This window comes from Bos mutus, chromosome 11, assembly GCF_027580195.1.
Source record: "Bos mutus isolate GX-2022 chromosome 11, NWIPB_WYAK_1.1, whole genome shotgun sequence".
Taxonomy (NCBI): Eukaryota; Metazoa; Chordata; class Mammalia; order Artiodactyla; family Bovidae; genus Bos; species Bos mutus.
The window spans coordinates 77,465,748-77,480,849 of record NC_091627.1 but is presented as its reverse complement, the minus strand read 5'-3'; the positions used below and the strand labels follow the sequence as shown (position 1 = coordinate 77,480,849).

The 15,102-nt window shown below is 48.0% G+C and overlaps 1 protein-coding gene across 1 annotated transcript; it reads left to right on the top strand.

Annotated features, from left to right (window-relative positions):
- The first annotated feature begins 505 nt into the window (after positions 1–505).
- On the top strand, positions 506–803 carry LOC102266367 (large ribosomal subunit protein eL39). The gene has a single exon (XM_005895617.2). It carries the CDS (start codon positions 529–531, stop codon positions 682–684), a length of 156 nt encoding a protein of 51 aa, XP_005895679.1. The 5' UTR covers positions 506–528; the 3' UTR covers positions 685–803.
- The last annotated feature ends 14,299 nt before the right edge of the window (positions 804–15,102 follow it).

Genomic DNA, 15,102 nt, shown 5'->3' with positions numbered 1-15,102 from the left:
TCAAAAACAAATCGGTTGGGTGCCAAAGGGGAAATGTCAGGAGCAGGGAGGGATAAATTAGGAGCTTGATATTACCATATACTCTTTACTATATATAAAACAGATAACAAACAAGGACCTACTATATAGCATGCTGCTGCTGCTGCTGCTAAGTCACTTCAGTCGTGTCCGACTCTGTGTGACCCCAGAGACGGCATCCTACCAGGCTCCCCCGTCCCTGGGATTCTCCAGGCAAGAACACTGGAGTGGGTTGCCATTTCCTTCTCCAATGCATGAAAGTAAAAAGTCAAAGTGAACTCGCTCAGTCATGTCCGACTCTTTGCGACCCCATGGACTGCAGCCTACCAGGCTCCTCCGTCCATGATTTTCCAGGCAAGAGTACTGGAGTGGGGTGCCATTGCCTTCTCCGACTATATAGCATAGGGAACTCAATATTCTATAATAATATAGATGGGTAAAGAATCAGAAAAAGAATGAGCTCTTTTCTCTTCTCCGCCATCCTATGTGCGGTTGAGTTCTCTCCTCACCATGTCTTCTCATAAGACTTTCAGGATCAAGCGATTCCTGGCCAAGAAACAAAAGCAGAATCGTCCCATTCCTCAATGGATTCAAATGAAAACTGGCAATAAAATCAGGTACAACTCCAAGAGAAGACATTGGAGAAGAACCAAGCTGGGTCTATAAGAAGTGATCTTAACATGTGTGGCACACATGTTAAGACCACTTTTTTAAGCAGCCAAATCACAATGAGAACATCACTACTGTAATGCTTGGCTCCTGATGTTATTTCCTCACTATCAGTCTGAGACTCAGTAATAAATATGAAACGTTTGAACTGTTATTGTATTATATGGTTTGTGATGACGTACTGAATAAATACTCCTGTCAGTTAGGACATGGGCCTGTCCAATGATAGAAATGTTCTCTAGCTGCCAAGTACTTAGAAGTACAGCTAGTAAATTAGGAACTGGCTTTTTAAAATTTTGTTGTCTTATTGTTCCCTATAACTAGCAGCTCTTAATACCTACTGTTATAGGAAGTACACGTATGTGTCATCCTTGTACCTGAAGGCAGCACCTTTTTAAAATAAACCGTGCAGGGAGGGACGCTTGTCACAAGACATGTAGGATCTTAGTTCCCCAACCAGGGATTGAACCCGCTTGGCTGCCAGGAAAGTCCCATAAAAAGCATGTTTATATGCTATTGTATGATGTGAACCAGGGTTTGGCAAACTGGTCTCCCGCCTGCTTTTGTATGGTCTGTGAACTAAAGTTGTGCATTTTTAAATGGTTGAAAAAATCAAATGTTTTTGGCATTTAATAAATTCAAGTTTACCTACCAGGAAAAAAAAAAAAGAAAAAGAATGAATATATGTATACATAGACTGAATCAGTTTGCTGTACACTGAAACTAATATAACATTGTACTACTCCAAAAAAATTTTTATAGAAGAGCTTTACCAGTTCAAACACATGGAAACAACCCTCCCCCCTCACACACACACATATATACCAACATGAGCTCAATGGGCGATACTTCCATCAGGCCTGATACCTTGCCACATTTAACTCTTTTTTAAAAACATGACATAACTTTTCCATTAATCATGGCTACTTTTGTCATCCAGAAAACCAGTCATGCTTCTGATGTCACTACACTTATGGCTCTCTAGGCTGTGGTGAGCCTCTTTGGAACAATCCCTGGCTGCCGGATGGCAAGATGATCACAATGTTTTGGAACCCAGACCCAAGCTGCATCCTCATGAATGCCTCCATTCTGTGTGAATGCCTTCACTGTGAAGTGAAGCCCAGGCCCAGGGTGCCCACAGGACAGGGATGGATTGGACTAAAAACTGTTGGACTTTATGGAAGGGGTGGGTAACGCCCTTTTGTACCCACCATCTCATCCAAGCCAAAGGGTGTGGACTACTCCCAGACTTAACTCTTTTCAGTATACTATTAGGCTCTCGTCCCCTCACTGAGTTCATGACCTGTCCCTTCTGATCTGGGTGGCTGCTTGCTTATTAAAGTCTTCTGTTCCCAGATCTCTTACTGCACCTTCAGGATATGCCTGCATATGTGGCACTCCCCAGAATGAGGGCCCAAAGACAAGGGCATCCCAGAGGAAATTTGGCCCCTGTGTAACTGCTCATCCTTTTATTAATAACGTATGGCACAAGGGAGCCAGTACACTAGGACAGTTGGTCCCATTCACAGTCACAATACGTAGTAATACTCAATACCAGCCCAGGAGGGTCACTGGACTAACACTGGCAGGAGCAGGACTGGCAGAGGGGATTGGCAGCTCCATGGAGAGGCTTTACCTATTGTGAGGTAACCCTAGGAAATCTAACCAACACTTTAGAGAGCCTAGCCTGACCACTGGAAATGCCCTAAATAGACTTTCGCCTTCTTTAAACTCACTGGCAGATGTGGTTATGGACAATAGATTGGCCTTGGATTACTTGCTGGCTGACCAGGGTGGTGTGTGTGAGGTCATAAACAAAACCTCCTGTACATATGTCAATAATTCAGCCCAGATGGAGATGGACATCAAAAAGATTTATGAACAAACATCATAGTTACACGGCTACAACCAGGGGTCAGACCCTAATGCCATCAGGTCCACATTAAGAGTGCCCTCCCTAGCTTTATGTGGTTCCTGCCCTTCCTGGGCCCAGTCATGGTCGTTCCTACTCCTCCTCTTCCCCCTGCCTCTTTAACCTCCTGGTGAAGTTGATGTCTTCCAGGTTACAACAGTTTCATGTCAAAATGATGGCTCTGCAAGGATTCCAGCCCATACCACTCTCCAACTCGAAACAAGGAGCTGTCCTGCCCCTGGGACTCCCTAGGCTAGGCATCCAGAGGGTTTTACTCCTGGACAGGCAGAGTCAACCGCCCTGCTCAGCCCTGAAGTGGGTACAGACAACGGCCCATTGCCTTTCTGCTTCCCATAAGAATATGGGAGTAAAATCTCTGCAGGGAGAATGAGACAGGAGGGGAAGCAGCAGGACACAGGTGCTAGATAAATGAAGAGGAGGTCCAGTGTTGGGATCCAATAAAGACTGGCTGGAACCAGCTGAAACCAAGGTGGCTTCGAGAACAGTTGGGTCATTGACTTTCAGCTCATCATACCTTTATTGTAATACTACAGTCACTCCCCTTTATGCCACAACAGTTCCAAGAGGAACCATAAAAGGTCAAAAAGTGGGCAGTGGCCCAAATCCTGGGAAATCCCCACCTTTCCCTGAAATAACAAGAATATTCCTCCCACTCTTTTAGCATATGAAGTTACACAGTCCATAAAAAACAAGGACCCCATGCTCTGGGGCCACTCTCACTTTCTGAGCCTGTCCAAATTCTGCCTATGCATCCTTCTAAGTAAACTTGCTTTTGCTTGTCTCTGGCTCTCTCTTGACTTCTTTCATGCACGAAACCAAGGACCCTCACTTGGTGGTCTCTCCTAAGGACTCCTGCAAGCCCCAGGACAGGACATTTCCCACTTTTGCAACGGCTCCCCACAGGAATGACAGTTCTGAGCCCATGGGGCTCCCCAGCACGGAGAAGACGAGCCCCCAGGGCATTAGGCTTTGAAGGCCAGCAGAGCTTGATTTCAGGAGCCCAGAGGCCTGGGGGAAATACACACCAAATGCCTCATGTCCCAGGACAAAAGCAGTCATTTGATAGGTGCTTGGCCCAGATCTACCGGCTGGTCTTGGAGAGTCTCCTGGAGAGGTGGCGACGGCAGCAGTGCATCCCGGGAAGTTTCTTCTACCGCGTGAAGCCAATGTAGGCAAGCGCCATCGCGGAGGCTCCTCCCTCTCCTCGTTAATGCCCAGACCTGGCCCTCCCAGCCGCCTGCAGGTGCCAGTGATGGGGGCCTCAGGCCAAACAACTAACTGGTGGGCACACAGCCCCACCCATCAGCAACAGGCTGCCTAAAGACCTATACTAAGTGAAGTAATTCAGTCAGAGACAGACAAATATCGTATGATATCACTTATCTGTAGAACCTAAAAATGATACAAATGAATTTATTTATAATACACACTCATAGACGTAGAAAACATACTTACCAAAGGGTTTGAGGAAGAGGGATAAAGTAGGAGTTTGGGAAAGAATCTGAAAAAGGATGGATAGAAGTGTATGTACAACTGAATCATTTTGCTGTATACCTGAAACTAACACAATATTGTAAATCAAATATGGGTGTGTGATCTGTCGTGCCCGACTGTTTGTGACCCTATGGACTATAGCCCACCAGGCTCCTCTGTCCTTGGAATTCTCCAGGCAAGGGTACTGGAGTGGATTGCCATTTCCTCCTCCAGGGGATCTTCCAGACCCAGGGATCGAATCCTCGTCTCCTGCATCTCCTGCATTGGCAAGTGGATTCTTTACCACTGAGCTACCTGTGAACTCCATAAATCAACTATAATAGTGAAAAAGTGTTAGTCTCTCAGTCGTGTCTGACTCTTTGCAGCACCATGGACTGTAGCCCACTGGACTCCTCTGTCCCATGGAATTCTCCAGGCAAGAATACTAGAATGGGTAACCATTCCCTTCTTCAGGGAATCTCCCTGACCCAGGGATCAAACCAAGGTCTCCCATATTGCAGGCAGATTCTTTACCGTCTGAGCCACCAGGGAAGCCCAAATCCAATATTAAAGCAAAAAACATAAAAGTTCCTGAGCCCACAGCCGCTTCTAGAAGGAATCAATGGTAGATTAAATGATATAGAAAAATGGATCAGTGAGCTGAAAGACAGAATAATGGAAATCATTGCCACTGAACAGAAAAAAGAATGAAAAGAAATGAGGACAGTTCCAGAGACCTTTGGGACAACAGCAAGCACGCTAATGTTCACCTTATAGGGGTCCCAGAAGGAGGAGAGGAGGAGACAGAAAGAGCATGAGAACATATTTGAAGACCTAATGGTTGAAAACTTTCCTAACCTGGGAAAGGAAACAGGAAGTGCAGAGAGTTCCATACAGAATAAAGCTAAAGAGGAACATATCAATACACACTGTGATCAAAATGACAGAAACTAAATACAGAGAGAGAATATCAAAAGCAGCAAGGGAAAAGCAATAAATGACATACAAGGGAATCTCTATAAGGTCATTAGCTGATTTTTTTCAGCAGAAACTCTGCAGTCCAGAAGGGAGTGGCATGATATATTTAAAGTGATGAAAAGGGAAAAAAACATAAGACCAAGACTACTCTACCCATCAAGTCTCTTGTTCCAATTTCATGGAGAAATCATAAGCTTTACAGACAAGCAAAGTCTGAAAGAATTCAGTACCACCAAACCAGCTTTACAACACATGCTAAAGGAATTTCTTTAGGCATGAAAGAAAAGGCCACAATTAGAAGCAAGAAAATTACAAAATAAAAAGCTCAAACATACAGTAAAGTAAGGAAGTCATTCACACACAAAATTACCAGGGAGGTTAAAAATGAAGCCTTTTTTAACAACATGGGAACATACTTATGTTAAAGGAACAAGGCAGGTAATAAAATTGTATATATAGTTTTAACTCAACTATGTAACAACAAAAAAGACAGAAGGAAAAATGCAAAAGGTTGATGTCAATAAGCTCCAGATGAAGGGATTATACATGACTTCATTTTCTTCTTTTTAGTTTTCTATGTTGAATACATAGACCTTTATAAATGGAAAAGCAATAAGCACTGTTTGTAAAAGAGAAAGTCAGGTATCCTGTATACCCCAACCGCAGGAGTCAACTTTGATATTTGGGGTGAAGCAGAAATAGCTGGGGTTTTGTTTTCTCCGATCTAAGGGCAGGAAGTGACTATTTCCCACTAGGTTTCCTGCTGGAGTTGGAGGCTGAGGAAAATTCTGACTGAAGACTGAAGACAGGTATAAAAATACAAAACATGCAGGCCTTTTGCGAGTGGCTTCTGCTTATCTCTGTGGCCCCCTCCCTCTTTACCACCTGCTCGCGGAGTCTTCTCTAGAAAGCACCATCATTACTCTTGCCTCAAAGACTTGGCCCCTGCTGTCCCCACAACCTGGAAGGCTCTTTCCAATAGCCACCATCTCACTTAACTACCTTTCTGCAGGCATCACCTTAGGTGTCCTTGTTCTCCAAAGAGCTTTCCTGACCCCAGCACTGAGGGAGGGCCCTCACAAGCGCCAAAACAAACACCCTGTCCAGTAACAGATGTGTCACTTTGGACTGTCATCATGGCTTACTTCTGTGCTTTCCCACTGACCTTTATCCCCAGAATTGTTGGGACCTGCCTCTCCCAGAGGGTATTTCTCCCTTGGAAGAAAGTGACCCCAGATAGTTCTTTCTGCTTTAAGGTGTTATGGTTCACGCCACGTGTTCAGCAAAACTACCTCCCTGACTTGCTGCAGTGGATAAGACTGGGGTTGGGGCCCCAGCCAGAGGCGACCAGAAAGGCTGTAGGCGGGAGGGAGTCTGGCCTCTCCTCACATGGTTCACCCAGTAGGTAACTCTATACAGAATGGTGGCTAGCTGGCCAATCAGACATCTTCCTGGGAAGAGGGTCGTTGCCACGGAAATCTTTCCCTCAAAGCCACTGACTTTCATTCACAGTCTCCAGCCTGGTCTGGAACCCCCCAAAGGCAGAGCCCTCTTCATCTTCCCATACCTCAGAACAGAGGGCATTTCCCTCTGTCTTTTCCAAGAAAACTAGAGCCTGTGTCGCAGGAGAGGGTGGCCAGCCATGCCTTCTCTGTCTCTCTAGCTGCTCACGAGGAACCTGTGGCCCCTCCTCTGGACACCCTGCTTCTCTGGGCAGGGTGTGGGGGTTGCTCCCTGTGCCAGGGACCTGGCCCAGCTGGCCACGTGCAGGGAATGGCTGGCATTCACGCTGGACCAAACCCAGACTGGCATGTTCACAATTGGTTGATAAGTTCAGGGCTCTGCCGTCCTCTCCCCCAGCCTCTCCCCTGCCCAGGGGCTCAGGGGCCGAGGCAAATGTGACCACTCTTCCCTCCCTCACACACTCTCTTCACCAGAGCGAGGGGAGGCATTTGGCACACAGGCTCACGCTGGTGCAGTGGAATGAGCTGCACCAAGGAGATGGGGAAAAAATAGAAACATGTTGCTGAGGCTGCAGGAAGTGTGCTGGGAGCAAGGGTCCCCAGAGGACAAGAAGGAGAGGCTTCCAGGATCAAGGAGGACTGACCCTCTCGTCTGCAGACGGCATTCTTCCCAGGCCAGCCCTCAGTAGGTCTTGTCCCCACCCCACCCACCTCCCCCACCCTTTCAACACTTTTTCCTTGCTTCCCCTCCCCTCGTTGGGAAACCAGTGTCCTCCTGGTTCTGGAAACCACATGTTCCTGACTCTGAAGGATAACTCAGATTTAAAATATCCTCGTCCCACATCAGAGGGTGTGTCACTGTGCTACGGCTGCCCCCAAGCCTCCTGCCTGGATTAGTGGCTGACACACTCACCCACACTGAGGAACTGGGGTGGGCGGGACAGAGGGTGAGGAAGATGGGTGGATTAAAAAGAGTAGCCCCGGGGAAACAAGGCTCCATCAAAGAAATGACTTAGCCTGGGATGGACCCGTGTGGTCAGGGATGTGGAGCGTGGGCTTGCTTTCTCTACCAACACAGGAAGGGCTTGCTTGAGGTAGAAGCTTGCAAGGGAAGATGAGTGGTCAGTGTGACACAGGCTGCCCCCCAATACCACCTTGGAATACAAACTGTCTCCTCACAGCAGAGGGGGAAAGAGCCCTGTGCCAAGAGTCCAAGGTGCTCTTAGTCTGGTCCCTGAATGAGCCTTGGGACCCTGGGCAAGTTACCCACCAGGCCTCAGTTTCCCTCATGGTAAAATGGGAATAATCCTACCTACATCTCAGGGTTGCCCAAGTTAGACACGGGACACTGTCAGGAGGTGCAAGAATAGTGATCAGTGTCTAAAGATGTCTGGCTGTGTGGCCTTGGGCAAGTTGCTGACCCTGTCTGTGCACTGCGAGGGTTGACTGTCCAATCTCAAATGCAGTTAGGCCCCTCTCATTGCAGAAGGAAATGGCAACCCACTCCAGTACTCTTGCCTGGAAAATTCCATGGATGGAGGAACCTAGTAGGCTACAGTCCATGGGGTTGCAAAGGGTGGGACACGACTGAGCGACTTCACTTTCTTTCCCTCTCATTGCCATTTTCAGTTATGGAGAATAACACCGTTATCTTCACCTTTCTTAAGGGCTCTTTTCTGAGGTACTGCCAGCAGTTTCTACATTATCTATAATGACATCTCAGAGCCACCACCAAGGCCCATGCTCTGCACCCTGACCGATCTGAGGACATTATGCTGGGGGAGCCCAGGGCAGAGTGGGGCAGGTGGGCCCTGCCCTCCCCCTGCCCCTGGTGCTTGGGAATGATCTGTCACTTTCCTTCCCTCCACACCCTCTGGCTCCTGGGGTTGGTTTCCCTGCCTGGTCTCTGTCATTCCCTGACTGCCGACTCTCCCCTCTGTACACAGGCTGCTCCCTGACCTGCATGTCACTTCTGGACAAGCCTGGTCTTGGGATCTGAATGAAACTTCTATAGTCTGGGGCTCCCCAGTGGTTTCTGGGAGAAGTTACTAGAAGTGTGGCTCTAGGAAAGCAGCCTCCTCACCCCACGACCCGGGTCAGACCAAGTCCTGGTCTGCTGGGATGTGCTGTCAGGGAAGGGTCTGGCCATGGAGCTGCTCTGGGAACGGGCATGACTCACGGCCATCTGGTCCAGGAAGACCACACTCTCCGGAAGGGACGACAACTCATAGCAAATGATGCGAATGTGTGACCTTCTCTCTTCATCTCCCCTTCCAGCCCTTGATTTCTTCTGGCTCCCAAGAGCAACACAGTGACTAGGAAAGGCGTAAAGTGCTGGTGATGCCCTGTGGTTGTCCCATGGGCCCTGGGGCTAAGGGGGTTTCCCAGGCCACGTCCCCACCCCCAGCCTCTAGGCCTGGCCACACCATATCCATCAGACCAGCCCCCCTTGGGCCGCAGGATCCTCAAACCTCCCCCTTTAAGCCTGACCTCCTTATTTGGAGGTGAGGGCTTGGACCAGAGCAGAGAGGACAGTCTGGTGGGACTGAGGAAGGACCCTGATGCCCGATGAGCTGCACAGTGCTGGACGGGGTGAGGGGCACAGAGAAGGACCCGTCTGCCCACCACCCAGCCCTCCCCTCCAGGCCCCTTCCCTCTTCAGGTCTTCTTTCCTGTCCCAGCCCAGCTGCCTTAGGTGCTTGCTGTATCTAAGTGACCCCACGTCCCCCTGTCTCTCTCTGGATCTCGGTCACTTTGTCCCTGTTTTCTGTCCCTGTTCTCCTATGCCTCCTCCTGTCCCCATCTCTCCTGATGGCTTCACAACATTCCCTACCGTCTCACCCTGTCCCATTGTCACCCTCTGACCATGTCTCTGGCCCTCCATGGCCCTCCCCTCCGCACTCATTGCTCCCCTCTGCATGGGCTCTGTCATCCACTTCGTAGCAATCTCATGAAAATAAAAAAGAAAAAGGAAAGAAAAGGCACCAGTCGGTTTTCTTCAGTGCAATGGAGCCCTTGTGGCCTTTGGATTCGGCTCCAGGGCCACCTCCCTGCTGCAGTTTGCCCTTCCTTCCTCCTGGACAGTCTCTGCTGGGGGACCCTCCTTGTGCACCAGCCAGAGATGCCAGCTCTATTATATCTCCCACTCTTCTACAGGCCAGAGCAGTGACTCGTCAGCCATGACGCATGCCCTGAAGGCACAGCCAAGCATGGGGACAGAAGAGGAACCCACAGGGGCCAGGACACGCTTCCAAGTTCCAAGTGGAGTTGGGTGTTCACTATGGACTGAGTGTACGTGCTCCCTTGAAATCCACATGTGGAAGCCCTAATCCCCAGGGCCCCAGTATTTGGAGGTGGGGCTTTGGGGAGGTTAGTAGGTTTGCTGCTGCTGCTGCTAAATCGCTTCAGTCGTATCCGACTCTGTGGGACCCCATAGACGGCAGCCCACCAGGCTCCCCCGTCCCTGGGATTCTCCAGGCAAGAACACTGGAGTGGGTTGCCATTTCCTTCTCCAATGCATGAAAGTGAAAACTGAAAGTGAAGTCGCTCAGTCGTGTCTGACTCTTAGCGACCCCATGGACTGCAGCCTACCAGGCTCCTCCATCCATGGGATTTTCCAGGCAAGAGTACTGGAGTGGGGTGCATTGCCTTCTCCGGTTAGTAGGTTTAAGTGGAGTCATATGGGTGGGCCCTTACAAGAAGGGGATGGGATTATGCCCTTACAAAAAGAGGAAGAGAGACCAGAGCTCTTTCTCTCTGCCATGTGAGGACGCAGTGAGAAGGTGGCCATCTGCAAGCCAGGAAGAGAGCCGTCCCCAGGAATGGAACCAGCCAGCATCTGGCTCTTGGACTTCACAGCTTCCAGAACTCTGAGGAATAAATGTCTGTTGCCCCAGTCCCTGGTATTTTGCTATGGCAGCCAGAGCTAAGACACTGCTCTATCCTGTCAAGCCCTCTGTGGGAAAGCAACAGCCCTACCAGAACCAAAGCCACCCCCACCCCCATCACTCTCTACCCTCACCTCAGCTGTGTGGCCTCTGATTTCTGCCACAGGCGCTCCCTTAGGGATGTGACAAGACCCCTGTTCCCAGGCTGGGCCTGCCTGAGGCCTGGCCTCCAACCCAGGAGCCTGGAAACCTCATTGGCTTGACTGCAGTGGGCATGGGAGGCCCATGACTGGCCCCTGGGTCAGCACGGGGTATTGACCCACTCTGCTCCTTGTGTGGGGCAGAGAGAAGGGAACAGACCCTAGGGCAGTGCAGGGCCATTCTCCATCACTCTCTTGCATCCTGGGAGCATCTGTGTGCCTTGTCTGTGCCCTACCAGAGGCTCCTGTCCTCCTGCCTGCCCACATGTCCCCCCTCACCACCCACATCCCCCACCTACACAAGGGCATCACACATGGGCAGCTGCCTGGAGGGTGGAGTGCAAACCCCTCCTGTTCCCCATCCAACTGGCCCCACGTCATGATGACAGCAGCTGTTTTTTGAACATTAAACTGTCCAGGAACCTACAGTTTACAGAGGGCTTCCTCCTGCTGCGTTTCACTGATTCCTCACAACAAGGTTCACTCTGTACATAAATTAAAGAGGAGGAAACCAAGGATCCGGGAGTTGAGTGACCCCACACTGGTTACACAGTCAACTAAGGGTTAACTCCTTGCTCCTAGGGCTGGGACTCAACTAGCTAGCCTCCTGACTCAAAGTCACTTTTGGCCAAGACAACTCTGTTAACTCATAGGGACACCTATTACGGCGTCTCTGTTAATCCATAGGGACGCCTGCCTTTGGGCATTTGTTTGGTCATTTACTTGCTGGAACCGCTCTTACCCGTGCTTTCTGATCATTTAAATCATACTCACCTCTCACAGCTCAGCTCCTGCCCAGCTTCACCTGAAAATCTTCCATTGCCTTCATGGAACAAGACTTGTTGGAGCCCCATGTTGCACTTGTAATCAGCACCATGGAGTTTAATAAGTGTGGAAAGCCTGCTACTTGTCTCTCAACATTCATTTTCCCCTTCTTCAGTAATGGAACCTCTGAATTTTAGCAGGGCACATGGCTGCCTTGATGGAAACCTGTATTTCCCACTTTCCATGTGATTAGACGTAGTCAGATTCTAGCCAGTTTATAAGCAGAGTGTCATTTACAACTTTTAAGAAGTATTCATAAAAGGAGAGATTCCCTTTTTCTTACTTCCTTTCCTATGTCCTGCCAGCTGGAATATGAACACGATGGCTGGAGCTTAAGCAGCTGTTTTGGGCCATAAGGTGGATGCCATATTTGAGGATGGCAAAGCAACATGACCAAAGGAACCTAAGACGCTGATGATCATGGAGATTTACTACAATCCCTGGACTGTTTACTTTCACATTTTGTTTATCTGCAGGGTTAGTTAACTTCCATCTTGTTTGTTGATATTCAGTCACTAAGTCACGTCCAACTCTTTGCGACCCTGTGGACTGCAGCCCACCAGGCTTCCCTGTCCTTCACTATCTCCCAGAGTTTGCTCAAACTCAAGTCCATTAAGTTGGTGATGCCATCCAACCATTTCATCCTCTGTCACCCCCTTCTCCTCCTGCCCTCAATCTTTCCCAGCATCAGGGTCTTTCCACTGAGTCAGCTTTTTACATCAGGTGGCCAAAGTATTGGAGTTTCAGCTTCAGCATCAGTCTTTCCAATGAATATTCAGGGTTGATTTCCTTTAGGATTGACTGGTTTGATCTCCTTGCTGCCCAAGGTACTCTCAAGAGTCTTCTCCAACATCACCATTTGAAAGCATTTTGGGTGTTCTATTACTTTAGCCAAACACAATCCTACGTGGTACAAAACTACCACCAACAAGTAAGTTCTTATTGAGCACAGGACAAGATAGGATTTTTTAATAAGATAACATCTCTTTATTTATGTAGTTTGGCCATGCTGTGGAGCATGCAGAATATTAGTTCCCAGAACAGGGATTGAACTGATGCTCCCTGCATTGGGAACATGCAGTCTTAACCACTGGACCACCAGGGAATTCCCAAGGCAGGATTTTTTAAAGCTGTTTTTCCGTTTAATTTTCACAACCACCTTAAAGCTGGGTGTACTGGGAGGGACTGGGGGCAGGAGGAGAAGGGGACGACAGAGGACGAGATGGCTGGATGGCATCACTGACTCAATGGACATGAGTCTGAGTGAACTCCGGGAGTTGGTGATGGACAGGGAGGCCTGGCGTGCTGCGATTCATGGGGTCGCAAAGAGTCGGACAAGACTGAGCAACTGAACTGAACTGAATACTAATTAATTAATCTCTCAAATGAGTTTTGTTCATCCTACATCATCTGTTGGTTCTTACTGCATACCAGACACTGGGCAAGCATTGAGGCTTCAGTATGAGCAAGACAAATGACTTTTCTTCAATGTAATGACAGTCTAGTGGTGGAAACATACAAGTATATGAAAATAACAAAGCAATGTGGTGATGATAATACTGTATGACCATTTTAAGATGTCATCATTTGTAAGACACACTGTACCATCAAAAAAAGTAATACTGCCATTAAACTGAGACAGGTCACCTTAATAATTGTCCCACATGACATATGAACCAGTCACACCAACCTCCCATGACTTTGAAATTTTTATTAGCTATGTCAAGGATTTCATAACATCCCCAGCTGTAAGTTGCCTTGCTTCAAATGTGACAGGCCATCTTTTCAGATGTCATTAACAAAATATAACATAGATTTATCTATTTGTATCTGCCTTTCCTGTCTCATTAAGCACTTGGTTTTTGGCTTTGGAAGAAGCACAGAATGGTGATTCCTCTGATGATGAATATAGGTTTCATTAATATCAAATTTATGTCCTGCTACTCCGTTACATGTCTTCATATTTAACAACTCTTTGCTCCTTTGCTACAGCTTCATTCTTGAAGGCAGTTTGAATGGCAGTTAAATTCAAGAAATAAAATTTTAAGAATGCACATAACTCTACTGAAGAGTGATAGCCAAATTTATGCTCATGCAAGAAGTGCCAACACCGTGGGACTGCCACCCGAGAAACAGTGATTATAAAATGCTCTTTTTTTGGCCATTTCGCACCACTTGAAGGATCTCAGTTCCCCAACCAGGGATTGAACCCAGTGAAAGCCCAGAATCCTAACCACTAGGCAACCAGGGAACTCCCCATAAGATGCTTTTGATTATAAGTACAGCTCCATCTCAGAGATGCAGGGGGGAAATGTACATCCTCCAGGGGCCAGGGGAGTGAGGAATGGCGAATGACTGCTTAATACATATGGGGTTCCCTTTGGGGTGATGAAGATGTTCTAGAAATAAATCATATGAAGGCTGCACACACAGTGAATGGACTAAATGCCATTGGATTGGTACATTTTTAAACGACTAATGTGGTAAGTTTTAGTTATGTGTATTTTTGCTGTCTTTTTAGCCGCTAAGTCCTGTCTGACTTTTTTGTCACCCTATGGACTGTAACCCACCAGACTCCTCTGTCCATGGAATTTATCCGGCAAGAATACTGGAGTGGGTTGCCATTTCCTTTTCCAGGGGATCTTCCAGACCTAGGTATGGAACCCGAATCTCCTGCATTGGCAGGCGGATTCTTTACTGCTGAGCCACAAGGGAAGCCCCCTGTGTATTTTACCACAATAAAAAAGTATGTATTAGATTTGATGAAAATGGTAGCTTTTTTTTAACTGCATTCCAAGCACTGTTCTAAGGACATTACATCTATAAGCAAATACGATCCCAGCAACAATCCTCTACCACAGTTAATGATAATCACTGACACCGATTGACCACCAGCCATCAGCAACTCAATCAGGGCCTTACAGGCACCAGATCACTTATCCTTCATAGCAACCCTATAAAGTTCAGTCACTTCTGCCATAATGTTTGTTTTGAAAATACGAATCTGTTCCCTAAAGACTGGGATATGAGGGAACAATGTGAGCATAATGCAAGTTTCAGTTTTGCTCATGTGTGATTTTGTCCATGGGAAACACTAGGTCCAGGGTTGGCAACCATGGCCCTCTGGCCAGTGGCCTGTTTTTGTAAATAAAGCTTTATTGGACCCACAACATTCATCTGATTTATGTCTGGTCTATGGCTGCCTCCACACCACAATGGCTGAGTTAGATCATTGCAACAGAGACCATATGGCATTGCAAAGCTGAAAGTATTTATTATCTGGCCTTTTAAGAACAGTTTGCTGAGCCCTATGTTCCGTGACCCCAGAGAACTGCACCCAGCTGAACCAAGCCACAGAGAAAAAGCACACCAGTTCTCCAACAGGAAAGATGGTCAGTAACCAGACAGCTGCAATGCAAGGCCTGAGGGGATACACAAAGGAGGGTCACCAGGACTGAGAGTCACCGGAAAGGCTTCTCCTAGTTGCCGAACCCCCCTAAATGCCAGGCTTAAATTCCAGAGTCAGGCAAGGGGTCAGAGGCCCCGTGGCAGGAGAGCCTCCAGAGTCCTTTGGATCCTTTGGATCTGCCCATCCATAAGCGAATATGATCCCAGCAACAATCCTCTACCACAGCTAATGATAATCACTGACACCG

Bases quoted from the DNA above. Each gene is read 5' to 3' on its own strand.
- LOC102266367 (XM_005895617.2), top strand. From the start codon at position 529: ATGTCTTCTCATAAGACTTTCAGGATCAAGCGATTCCTGGCCAAGAAA.